This window comes from Trichoderma breve, chromosome 3 (genome assembly GCF_028502605.1).
Source record: "Trichoderma breve strain T069 chromosome 3, whole genome shotgun sequence".
Classification (NCBI taxonomy): domain Eukaryota; kingdom Fungi; phylum Ascomycota; class Sordariomycetes; order Hypocreales; family Hypocreaceae; genus Trichoderma; species Trichoderma breve.
Genome location: NC_079234.1, coordinates 1,068,874 through 1,081,094, shown reverse-complemented (window position 1 = coordinate 1,081,094; position 12,221 = coordinate 1,068,874). Strand labels below are relative to the sequence as shown.

The following is a 12,221-nucleotide window of genomic DNA, read 5'->3' as shown; positions in this document are numbered from 1 at the left end:
TGAGTCGTAATGCCAGAAACCCGAGGAATATCGCCATATTTGCAGATTATATTAGCAGACACTAGAATAAAGAACCGGTAGTACGTAAGTATCTCAAATGAAAGGTTTTCCTTCGCATCCTGTTGTCACACTTGAACCTCACGCAGTCGCTAGGGTACCGATTAGCCAACTTGGGGTACTGACTATTATCAAATACTATCTTGGTGTGCTTTCAGTGGCATTTAACGCTAATTCAGTATGTTTCTGGATGCGTAATTGGAAGGACTTGCTGCACGCCTTATATCTATGTGGCAATAGGCTACCGCAATGCCATCTAGTGGGATGCCTTTCAAGCCACTTGGATAGAACCATGTTGAGAGCTGTCTCGTGATCAATGCTTAGAAAATCTCTTCGGAAATAATTTACTTAATACTATATAACCGTACGGAATCAGGAAATCAAGCGCGCGATACTTCTTGTACCGAAAACTTTGTGTATTGGTTGGATGGGTTGATAAAGAAGGTCGTTTTGGTGGTTACACCTCTGGAATGATAACCAATGGGTACAATGGCCAATGATTTGCGACTGACACGGTGACAATTGATTGTAAGGAATCTGTCGAGGTCACTGCTCACGAGAATGATAAATATGGCCCATTGAATAGTGCTTCACTATAAACTGTTGCGTGGTGAAGACTTCATATCCACATGTATAACATACAGCTAGCATGGAGTAGCCGTCAGATTAACTGGATACCAGGTGGAATTCCAGCCCTTTCTCACCCGCCGCACGCGACGGCTTCCACATGGCGATCGAAACAATGACCGCCTTCTGATTCGCTCCGGGCTCAAGATGATGCCAATCTGGCAACTTATGAGATCACCACATTATTTCGCCAGCCAGATCATGTCCACTATAGCTGTTAGCATGCTGTCATGTCTCAGCCATTTCTGACGCTAAGCCCTAGCGTACAGCACAACCGCTACAGCCTCTGAGCATCGTCAACATGATGTGACCGGAGCATGTGGCAAGGCTGTCAATACCCTTTCCTCCCAAAGGCTATTTCAAGTGCGGTTCCATGCTATTTCAGTCGATTATCATGAATCTATGAATCACAACCATGCATAATTACGTATCCATCACCCCTAAACGCTCACAAGACAACAAAGATTCTGGGGCCACCTCCTCGGGGGTACTAGAATCCAAGCGACGTCGTGTTGGTGTTTCAATAGCCTGCAACGCCTGCCGCCGCAAAAAGATCCGGGTATGTCCATTATTAGAGATGCGAAGTTATCATCGATTGAAATTAACATTCACAGTGCGACGGCCAAAGACCAGTTTGTTCAGCTTGTGAGAGTACACAGAGCGATTGCGTGTACAGGGATGATTCTGCAGTATCGGAAGAGTCTCAATCGCTACTCCTCGAAGCAATTCGCCTGCTGAACGAACTTCCAGAAGACAAAGTCTTGGACAAATTAAGGAGTCTGAAAAAAGAGGGTGACGCTTCTGCTGTTCTCTCTAGTCTGAGAGATAAAGCTGGCACTTTGCAGCCTTCTGATCCTAGCTTCGAAGCGGCGACGATGAGCGATGCATTTCAATCTTTGGAGCTAGGACCTCAGTATCCAAATGCATATCCTGCAACACCAAATCTGAGCCTAGAAACTCTAGAAGAGGCCACGTACCAGCAGCTTGTGCATACAACGAGGAGAGGTTCGGGCACTGAGTCTTTGCAAGGCATAACACAGCACGAAGCAGAGCCCGAAGCAGTACCTGGACCTCCTCTTTGTGACAGTCGTCTCGCCCAATTAGATATAAGCAATTGGACGAGTGTGATAATTAGTAATGAGTATGCTGCTCGTGCAATCTCTCTATATTTGGAAACAGATCACCCCCTCTTGGGATTCTTCGAGCCAAACTTGTTTGTAGGTAGCCTCACGGCGGGCAAGACGGACTACTGTTCCCCAATGCTTGTCAACGCGCTTCTTTATTGGGCATGCGTAAGTACTAGCATATACATGCAACTAGTCTCTGCAATTCAAGATCTAACTGAAGAAATAGCAGCTGAATAATGCTCAAGACCCCGATAGTGGCTCACTGGCACTTCGTTTCTGCGCTGAGGCGGAGTCGCTTTGGGAACGCCAGCGTAGTTATGACTCAATACTGAATTTAGCAGCCGTACAGTTTCTGAGTTTAGGTTACTTGGGCCAGGGTAGAGATCACGTTGTCTTGGCATATCTCAACGAAGCATCCCAGATGGCCGTCCGTATGGGCCTCTTTGGGGTTGGGGCAAATCACAAACAACAACAAATTGAGCTTATGCCAGAACCAGCAAAGACTGCGCAGCTGTACGCGGCTTGGGGATCATTCAACTGGATTACGTGAGTATTCACATTCTCATCCTCCCGTCACTTCGAGTAGACAATCTCAATGCTCACCTTTAACAGTCACATGTCTCTATTTTACCGCCAACCAGGTCTGCAATGCCCCAAGATTCCACCTAAACTGCCTATCCCTTGGAATCCCCAACCAGATACAACAGGAGAGCCCGAAAACTCAGACAATCCACAAGTCGAGCCTGATCCCCCGTATATGGGAGGAGTATTCCCTTATATCTGTCAGTTCTGGTCCATATTACATGAACTAGCTATAATGTACAGGCACAAAGGGCCACTCGCGGGTGACAGGAGAACTCTCTACTTTGCAGAATTCAAGTTTCGTGAATTGTTAGCCTGGAGCAACCGCCTACCGCCAAAACTGTCTCGAAACGATCAAAGCCCGCATTATGTACAAATTTTACAGTACGTATGCATCATGTAATTGAAGTGAATGTATCCCCATTCAGCCCAAACCCTAATCATATCTGTAGCATATGGCTTCATGCCGCAATCCTCGACTTGTTTAGGTTTTCAATGTCTAGCGACATAAAGAATCAGCACCTGAAAACCTTCACCAGTCCTCATAGCACTCCGGAAAATGTGTGCATCGCATCGGCTCGCCAGCTTAAGCAGCTCATTATCAACTATAGGCTCAACTTTGCCTCATCATCTTATTCGATATTATGGCATACGGCTTTGACTTACTTGGCCAACGCCGTTCTACACCAACCCAAAGACGAAAACTGGTTCTTTTACTTTTTACTCTGTGTTTATGGCTACGAACGACTTCGACCGTGTTGGCGTGTTACACGAGCCATCTCGACAGCCCTCCTGTCGATGGCTTTGCGTAAAGGAGATATCACAAGCCCAACCGCGCGGCAAGTTTTGCACGATATCAATGGCAGCAATAGTAATGGAAACCAATTACCAGGAGACGTTAGAGCAACATTCATGATGGACTTGGATTTGGCAAAATCTGATCCTGAATCTGCAACAGTTGAAAAGATGGCGCAGGATTTTGACCAGAATCTTTTGCTTCAGCAGTACACAAATATCTTCGACAATAAACAATAGAAAAGGGTTTTCGGCTTGGCAGGTTATTCTAGAAATATATTGGGCTAGTTGTTAGCATGGCCTTCACCTTAACCGAATGAGTTTCCAAGATGAGCAGTTTTTGAGGATCCTTCCACCACCCTCGTCTTTAGCCTATAATGCCGTAGCTGATCTCATAGTGTTGGTAAAAGGAAACTGATTGGATCAGGTCTGAACCGCGAATCCTTTTGGAGAATTTGAGATTCAATGGAAGAACCCGCATGCGTATGTTTGATCATCACCTACTGCAATTATAGTGGGCGACGACAGCTCGAACGTTGGTAGTAAACATGGCTCTTAGTAGCAGCTAGACCGCGCATTATAAAAAAAACCGACTCCCTCTCTTTTCTTTATAGAACATATTTCCGAAAAAAAGATTTAGTTTCTGTGGACTGTTAAAGCGGACGCTTCACAATATTTACAGTTGTTGCGATGCCAATATCGTGCAAAGCCATGAGGTAGGTATTGAAGCTTAAATGTCATGATGCTTACTTGATACAGTAGTGCATGCGATTCGTCAACAAGGAATAATAGGGGAATCCGCATTGCCGTAGTGGAAAACCCCTGGCATATTGCTTTGGGAAGTCTAACCCCTTAAATGTGCACTCTTACTCATGTGGGCCTAATAACCGGAGACCTTCTCAAGTCCCAGAAATGCATTTTTGGTGTCAGAGAAGACAAATAGGCAAAGAGCCACACCGCTTCCGTGTCTCAACCGCTATTTTCCATCATGAGAAAGTCCTCGTATGATGATGATTTGCTCATCTACTCCGTGACTTCTTCAACAACGGTGCTGTTGTGGGGGAGAGTGTAGAGTCTTGGCGTCTGCAGTCCGGGGTTGAAATTGCTTGGCCTTTACTCGTATAGAGTACATCACTGCTGATACGGGCTTGGGAAATGCCGGGGGCGTTGGCGAAATACGAAGTCAAGGAGGTGCTCCACCATGGGCAATTGTATATAAGACTCCTTCTCAACAGGTAAAGATGTTCCTTTTTTTTGAAGACAGCAGCATCTCCAACTTCAATCCTACACCTGGTTCAATAAACTGCCGCCACCAATAATCATCATGCGCGCCGCCGTCGTTCTCGCAGCTCTTAGCAGCCTCGTCATGGCCGCCCCTGCGGCTGGCCATGACAACCAGATCGGTGTCATTTTCACCTACACCAACGGATCTCAATCTGAGATGCAGTGGGTTCCGGACAGCATCTCTCAGGTGGCTCTCAGTACGTGGTATCTGGCAGTTGACTCTTCAAAACGTATACTAACCCCTTTGTTCAGACAGCGGCGGCATTGTTGACAATGTCTTCGTCGAGCCCCTTGCGAACCCTGCCCTCCCCGGCAGATACTTTGGTGCTCGCTGCGCTTTCTTGGATGCCCTGAGCCGCGGTCTAGGAGTTGGTCAGGTGAATGGACCTGGAATTATCATTCTCGAGTCCAAAGATGTTATCGAGTTTGTTCAGTGCAACACTGATTAACTTTTCTTTGTGAAGATGGGTATACCCAGTGGTAGTGAATTGTAATTAGCCGTTGTCTGAGCATGAATGAAACTTCTTTGTTCTTGAGAAGCCATTACCGCCGTGTGCTATTTAAGTGTCCAAAAGTGAATATAAATCTGAGCTTATCATCTGTAGCTATAAATTTGATACAAACTACAAAAGATGCTTTGCATGGGATGTTTGAGCGGCCTCTAGTTAGGTGACAAGCGAATTGAGGATCAATGATGGAATAAGGACATGAAGAACAAAAGGGCATCGGTCCTGGCTATCTGTCTCCCCCTCTACTGTTATGACAAGCCAGGTATTATATACAGCGAATGTTACTGTGATGTCTGTTCTCTTTTTGTTTGTGCCAAAGCTTTGTGCCAAAACGGATAGCTGATCAATAAGTGCAGAATAGACGTAATTGCATGCTCAAAGTGGAGGAGTGCAACCATCGTCATCGGTTATACGATACTCCTCCTTCTAATTTTCTCTACCATGGGAGAGTAGTGTATCCATCCGTGCCAGTATGCCTTGGATTATGACCCAGTTCGTTTCTCTGGCAAAGTCCACTCTTAACCTTGCGGCTCGCTCCCCATTTTTTTCTTACTTTGGGTTTAGCAATGCGTAGAGAGCGTAGAAGAGAGGATTAGTTGAAAAGCCTTGGACAACAGCCCTATACCAAGAAGGCTGTTTTCGAGAGTTTAGTTGAAGGTATTGGAGAAACAAAAAGTTGCAAACAGTGGGCTATACCAGTCTCTTAAGGAAGTTTTTATAAAACAGCAGAAGCTTATTGAGTTTCTTATAAAACATCTGAATAGTCATTGACGTTGGCAAGGTAATTTAGTTAACTTTCTAGCGAGGGATTAGATGAGTTGAAAATGGTACAGTATACTGGGAGAGACACATATGGTTCTGCTCCAGACTTGTACGAAGTAAAATGTGAAGTATGAATAGCAGTGTAATATGAATCCGTGGAGGTTGTTAGCTGTACACGCTTGATGTCCATACATGTACAAGTATATACACCTGCATATCAATTTCATAATTAACCTCCAACAAATGATTAGAGAATCAGAATCATCTGCAGATGACATCGCTTGACCGCATTGGCTATCAGTCGGCTATTTCTGTGCATCATGGCAGTTTTTCCCTACCGGTATTAACCTTTCAATCTTAAGATTGACTGACCTTGGTACTTTACCATTACTCAAGGTTCATCCAAGTATTTCATCACCCAGGTTGTTGATCATCCTTTTTGTATAACTCATCCTTTGCTCCCTTATTTGGTTAAGCCCAATTGAGCCTGCACAACCTTATTGATGCATAGCAGAGTACACGAAGTGAACAAGAACTACGCCTCATACAGAGTGCGTATGACGAAATCTTGTCCGCATGAGGGTCAACTGGAACCACTGCATGCACGCTTGGGTGATGTTTCTGCCCAAGACGAGGCATACCGTACAGATACAGCAACCCAGTTGATCTACTCACGGAACCCTCTTGGCTTCATTTCTTAGTACTATGTAATAGTTCCATGTCTTTCATAGCTGACAGTTAAAACTTTTTTAAACATGTTTCTTTGATCTGTAACAAACAACACAGCTTTCTCACATGACATTGATCAGTTGGTCTTTCTAATGCAAGGTTGTTAGGAGCTAACGCGATGTCGCACTCATAATGATAATGAACTCCACCCCGACGAATTTGGATTCAATATGCACTTACACAGACATGGCGACATCCTTTTCATTTTTGATGAAATGTATCCTGCCGGGTTCTTCGAAAGATATAAACGAATAGGCTTCGTAAGATCATATGATACACCTGATCACAGTCCACAACCATGGAGAACGCCTAGTTTTGCTTACACGTTCGCCACCTACCTCCCCAATTTAAGCCCGTTGGTACAATAGTCATGTAGTTATGTAGCATTCTCAGAACACTCGGAAGCAACCTTCGCTTAAAGTTATTCCATCTAGCTGTTAACCAATTGCCGCTTTGGGTCGCCATTGGCTTCATCAACGGCTCGGTCCGTAATTAACCCGCGACACGGCCTAGTTATGGCGACTATGCAATGCTGTATCACAACAACAACCCACGTAATTCTGTAATTTATGCAACAAAATACGCCATTGGGACGGCAACGATTTATAGGGCAATTATAGCAACACAATACGCCATTAGAATCTCGGTAGGATGCGCTGAATTAGGCAGGTGAATCAGTCTGAGGTTAACGATGCGGAATATTAGTTCAAGATCGTTTACAAGATCATTCCCGAGTCTTGGCAAGCAGTGCCATCTGCCGGAACACGGCACTGAAGTGTGATGCCTTCCATGGCATCCGCGCCAATGCAAACTCTCACGATAATCTCTAGCAATACAAGCCCTGTAATTACGCCTTTATAATGCAAAGGTTCCCGGATCCGAATTTCTTTTTAGGGATAGGAATGCAGCAGAGATGGTGGGTCGTCACTTACTACGACGAGTTGCTACTCTACGATTCATCCAGAGACGGAGTCAACATGCCAACTATCACATGCTGGAGTTCACTCATTGCATTATCTTGCATGCTTTTTGTTGTCTTCAGTAAGCTAAGTGGTAACTCGATATTTTGGGAAGGTAGTATCAATAAGCATACAAGCTATATACATATGGTTATTCTCGTGAGTGAAGCTATCTTGTGATGTCTATAAAAGCATACGGACCTGCCAGTGAATTTGGATTTCAGCATCACTCTTCAACAACACAGTCCAGAAGCATCCAGCTCTTACTCATAGCACCAGCACAACTTGAAAACACTCAAAAACAACTTCAACCTTTCAAAATGAAGTTTTCCGCCATTACTCTCAGCTACGCACTGCTCGCTGGCTATGTCACTGCCGCTCCGAGCACCTTGAGCGAGCGTGTTGCCCGCAGACAAGGACGCTCTTCCAGGCCCAATCAACGCATTGATGTTGAATCCGTGGCCAGTGGCAATGACACACACGTCTCTTACTCCAGCAACTGGTCGGGAGCCGTCATCACCTCTCCCCCAGCTGGCGAGACTTTCAAGAGTGTCTCGGCCAGCTTCGTCGTGCCCACTCCCAAGGTTCCCTCGGGTGGCTCCTCTCGCGGCACCTACAGTGCCTCCGCCTGGGTTGGTATTGATGGCGACACCTACCAGAATGCTATCCTGCAGACAGGCGTTGACTTTACCGTTACGAATGGTAAAGTGAGCTACGACGCTTGGTATGAGTGGTTCCCCGATTATGCATACGACTTCACTCTCGCCATCTCTCCCGGCGATACCATCAAGACTACCGTCACTTCAACCTCTAGCAAAGCTGGCGTTGCAGTTATCGAGAACGTCACCACCGGCAAGAGCGTTTCCAAGTCTCTCACTTCTACCTATGCTCTTGGAGGCCAGAATGCGGAATGGATTGTCGAGGACTTCGAGGAAGGCTCCTCTCTGGTTTCCCTCGCCAACTGGGGCAGCGTTGTCTTTACTGGTGCCACGGCATCGACCGGAAGCTCTTCGCTGGATGCTTCTACCGCTTCAGTCATCGACATTCGACAGAACAACCAGGTGCTCACCAGCGTCACCATTGACGGCTCAACCGTTACCGACACCTACGTCTAAGCGTCTATGTGCATAAAAAGTCTGCCTTTGAGCTTACACTTGATTCCCTGCTGAGCTAAAATGCGGAGAATAAGAAAGAAAATATTAGGGTTGAGGACAGACAGTAGTTAGGGGATGAAGGGGCCCATCGGTAGTTTATTTAACATATGCAATAGCCAAATATACTACTGTTGATTTGCTTTATATGTTTTTTCCACCACGAGAGCATCGGCAATAGCCACCAACAGGACCTGTTGCCACACAAAATGTAGACTATATATTGAGAATAGCAACGTAACAGAATTGCGATTAAACTAAAGTAAAAAACTAGACAACAAATAGACATATAACTGTTGGTGTTTCACCGACCAACGTTGCTTAACATGGTGGTTGCTTCGTTTCACCAACACCCTTCAGCCACTAGCACCTTGCCGTTCCTTAGTATTTGGCAACAGGCTTCAGATGCTCGAGATCTTCCCAGGGAAATCGCTACTGCCTCGCGCTCTAGATATTAACCCCTCAAGTTTGCCTTTGCAAAACTTACCCAGGTAGTGTTTGAGAGTGCTAGCCGGGTAGTTCTATTGCATGATTAAGGGTTCTTTCATATTGTGAGCCTTGCAATTCTATAGGTCCCCAGCCACCCGTGCGACGATGCTTGTTTTTTGGACTCGAATGATACCAAGACTCATGAGTATCTCTTTGCACTCTCTTAATTGGTGTCTGGCGGCGATATGATCGATTCCTCCTCAATAGCAAAATTGCAACAATGCCGGAGAAACACAGCAGAGCTATGCCGCCAATGACACCGCCAATGATTGCTCCAGTGTTGTTTGCAGATGAACCACTGTTGGTGCTGTCACTGCCGCCATTTGTTTCTTTTGCAGGCCCTACGGCAATTGATGGTGTTATCGACACTGATGCATTGTCAACAGTGGATGACGATGACGATGAAAGCGCAGTCGTCGAAATCTGTGTGGTAGCCGGTGTCGTTGGTGAAGATATTTTGTCGGAGACTGAACCAGAATCGGCGGTAGGGGAAATAAGATAATGGTCCGTTCTGGGACTCCCGCCACAGCCAATATAGGAGTATGTTTGGTCGACGCCAAAAGTCAAGAGGGCGGTGGAGCAGAATTGCTTTGGCCCGCTGCAGAGTCAAGTCATCAACAACCGCCGCACCACAAAGACAATCTGGGACTATTGGAAGATGAGACCTACCAAGTAAATGTAGTCAACTTGGTATTGGCAGTTTTTCCACACCCACTCGAGCACGATGCATGGTCGACACAGCTTCCAGCCAAGCCGCAGTCGGTAGCTGCTATGACAGTGACGGGACAGAAGCCCCAGAGGCCATTCATGGTGTCAACTCGACAGTCGAATCCAGGATTGGCGGTGCGAATCTTTTTGGGATCGCCGTTTTCGTATCCGCAAGTAGACATTTCTGTCTGCATAACAGCTCGTCTGTCGAATCCCGTTGCATTGCGTTGAATCAGCTGCGGTGCGAGAGTGGGTAGTGTATTGCCATGATTCCACGCTCTACACTTGTTGACTTGGGAGAAGAAAAGGAAAAAGGCGAGTATTTTCGTCATATATACAACCATGGCTCTTTTCTATCATGCCCTAGCTGGTATACCATGAAAATATTGTGACGGATTTGCAACATAAGTGGAAGCGGATAACTCTGAGAACGAGAGCAGGACTGTATCACTCTACCCGATGCTCGGGTTCCCCCCTCTCCTCAGCCATACATATAGCATGTTACAAGACACCCAAACAACATACCCGAACACCCAACTGCTCCAGGTGTCAAGGCTGAGGTTTCAACAAAGCTGTTGGTTCCATGTTTAACCTGGGCGGCTACTCTATCTTCAACAGTGGCACCACTTGCACCGATAGTGCCCCCACCCCGGCTCGGCGACTGCGGTAGACTCGGCGCTTCGCGGCCTCGTTTGGCCCGCAATTCTGCTCAGCTTGACCACTGGAAGGATTGCGCGATGCACATGTAATCATCAACCAACAACCAACAACTACCAGTCAGCGGCTACAGTCCCCTTAATATGATAGTCTTCGCATCCTCTTCTGTGCCTCATGATGTAGCCGAGGATGCAATTTTGAGCCAACGCGCTGTGTAATTGTCAGTTCCCGAGATGCGTACGAGATTGTTGATACTGGCAGCTCCATTGATCGCGGGCTTCATTGTCGCTACAACTCTGTTAATGGGAAGGGATCGATTTGCGCGACCTTTGTTTCAACAGGACGCTGATGATAGAAGACCCAAGACACCGGAGCTAAAGCCTACTCTTGATGGTTGGTACTCTGCTCTTGGCCCTCGTTGTTTCTTTTCGCAAACACAACCAGCTTTGGCTGACCCTTCTCGATCTCCCAGGTAGCATCTTGCCGGCCGCGAATATCACGCAATATCTCGAGGCAATCCTCACACCACAGCTTTCAACGCTACCTAGTCTAGAATGTCCTGCGATCAACAGAACACGATATGGCTCGCTCAATAGCAAACTTCCTTCCGATCCCGCCATCAAATACTTCTTCGCCCTCAACTTGCGACAAAACTTGCCTTTGTTACCCCAACTAATAGGCAGCATTGTCGAAGCGATTCGTTTTCTCGGCCCGACACAATGTGTACTGTCCATAGTTGAAGGCAACTCTCCAGACGGCACCGCCGATGTACTTGCTGCTCTCCGGCCAGCCCTTGAGAGTTTAAGAGTCACATATTATTTCGAGTCATCTGCAATTGATCCAAGCAAGGACAACCGTGTGGCGCGCCTTGCACAGCTTCGAAACAAAGCATTAGCACCGCTCCTGGACTTGCATGGTAAAGCGACAAGTGATACAACCGTCATCTTCCTCAACGATGTATCCGCATGTTCCGAAGATATCCTCGAGCTTGTCCATCAAAGAAATGTTCTTGGTGCCGATATGACATGCGCCATGGACTGGACATATGTTGGCGAGCACCCTACCTTTTACGATGTATGGATTGCCCGCACAATCCATGGCGATTCTTTCTTCGAAATCCCCCCGGACGGGAATTGGAACTCGGCATGGAATCTCTTCTGGAACGCCGATGAGACTCAAGATCGTTTCTACTCGCAGCGTCCCTTTCAAGTATTCTCGTGTTGGAACGGCGCTACAGCATTCACAGTCCAGCCAATTTTAGAAAAGACTGTAGAATTTAGGGCAGCGAATGAAACCGCTGGTGAATGCAGACAAGGTGAGCCGCAGTTATTTTGCAAAGACCTCTGGTTCAAGGGCTACCGCAAAATCGCCGTCGTTCCGTCCGTAAACCTTGAGTACTCTGTGGAAAAAGCAAAGAAGATCAAGGAAGCCAAGGGATTTACGTCTGACACAGTCTCGAAACAAGAGCCTGAGGGCGATAAAATAGAATGGCGGCTCGATCCTCCAAGTATGGTGAAATGCATGCCTACCTGGGAGAATCAGTATTGGCAGTCGTGGAATGAGACTTTGAAGCCGTAGGTGCGGTTGGGCCGCCCTTTGCGTGTTGTTTTCCGGCATTTTTGTGCATATCAGAGCGATGAAGCAAAAAAAAAATTAACAATTAGGACATGAAATAGCATTAAATATAATAATAGATATTGAACATGGCAATCTGGGTTGCCTTCACTTTTCGCCAGCAAAGATGGCAACTAAGCCCAGAATCTTAGCACCACATGCATCTACCTC

At 46.5% G+C, this 12,221-nt stretch overlaps 5 protein-coding genes across 5 annotated transcripts; all 5 read left to right on the top strand.

Moving 5' to 3' along the window:
* Positions 1 to 1,099: 1,099 nt before the first annotated feature.
* On the top strand, positions 1,100 to 3,428 carry T069G_04757 (fungal zn(2)-Cys(6) binuclear cluster domain-containing protein; the record flags this gene model as incomplete). The annotated part of the gene is made up of 7 exons (XM_056171967.1): positions 1,100 to 1,243; positions 1,299 to 1,976; positions 2,041 to 2,357; positions 2,424 to 2,593; positions 2,708 to 2,777; positions 2,846 to 2,881; positions 2,933 to 3,428. The coding sequence occupies 7 exons, from the start codon at positions 1,100 to 1,102 to the stop codon at positions 3,426 to 3,428; spliced, it is 1,911 nt and encodes a 636-aa protein (XP_056028825.1).
* A 1,084-nt stretch (positions 3,429 to 4,512) lies between these two features.
* T069G_04756 (uncharacterized protein) lies at positions 4,513 to 4,921 on the top strand (the record flags this gene model as incomplete). The annotated part of the gene is made up of 2 exons (XM_056171966.1): positions 4,513 to 4,669; positions 4,725 to 4,921. The coding sequence occupies 2 exons, from the start codon at positions 4,513 to 4,515 to the stop codon at positions 4,919 to 4,921; spliced, it is 354 nt and encodes a 117-aa protein (XP_056028824.1).
* Positions 4,922 to 7,751: 2,830 nt separating this feature from the next.
* On the top strand, positions 7,752 to 8,546 carry T069G_04755 (peptidase a4 family domain-containing protein; the record flags this gene model as incomplete). The annotated part of the gene is made up of 1 exon (XM_056171965.1): positions 7,752 to 8,546. The coding sequence occupies one exon, from the start codon at positions 7,752 to 7,754 to the stop codon at positions 8,544 to 8,546; it is 795 nt and encodes a 264-aa protein (XP_056028823.1).
* Positions 8,547 to 9,291: 745 nt separating this feature from the next.
* Positions 9,292 to 9,747, top strand: T069G_04754 (uncharacterized protein; the record flags this gene model as incomplete). The annotated part of the gene is made up of 2 exons (XM_056171964.1): positions 9,292 to 9,555; positions 9,610 to 9,747. 2 exons carry the CDS (start codon positions 9,292 to 9,294, stop codon positions 9,745 to 9,747), a joined length of 402 nt encoding a protein of 133 aa, XP_056028822.1.
* Positions 9,748 to 10,669: 922 nt separating this feature from the next.
* On the top strand, positions 10,670 to 12,014 carry T069G_04753 (cryptococcal mannosyltransferase 1 domain-containing protein; the record flags this gene model as incomplete). Its single annotated transcript, XM_056171963.1, has 3 exons — positions 10,670 to 10,908; positions 10,985 to 11,579; positions 11,634 to 12,014. The coding sequence occupies 3 exons, from the start codon at positions 10,670 to 10,672 to the stop codon at positions 12,012 to 12,014; spliced, it is 1,215 nt and encodes a 404-aa protein (XP_056028821.1).
* Positions 12,015 to 12,221: the final 207 nt, after the last annotated feature.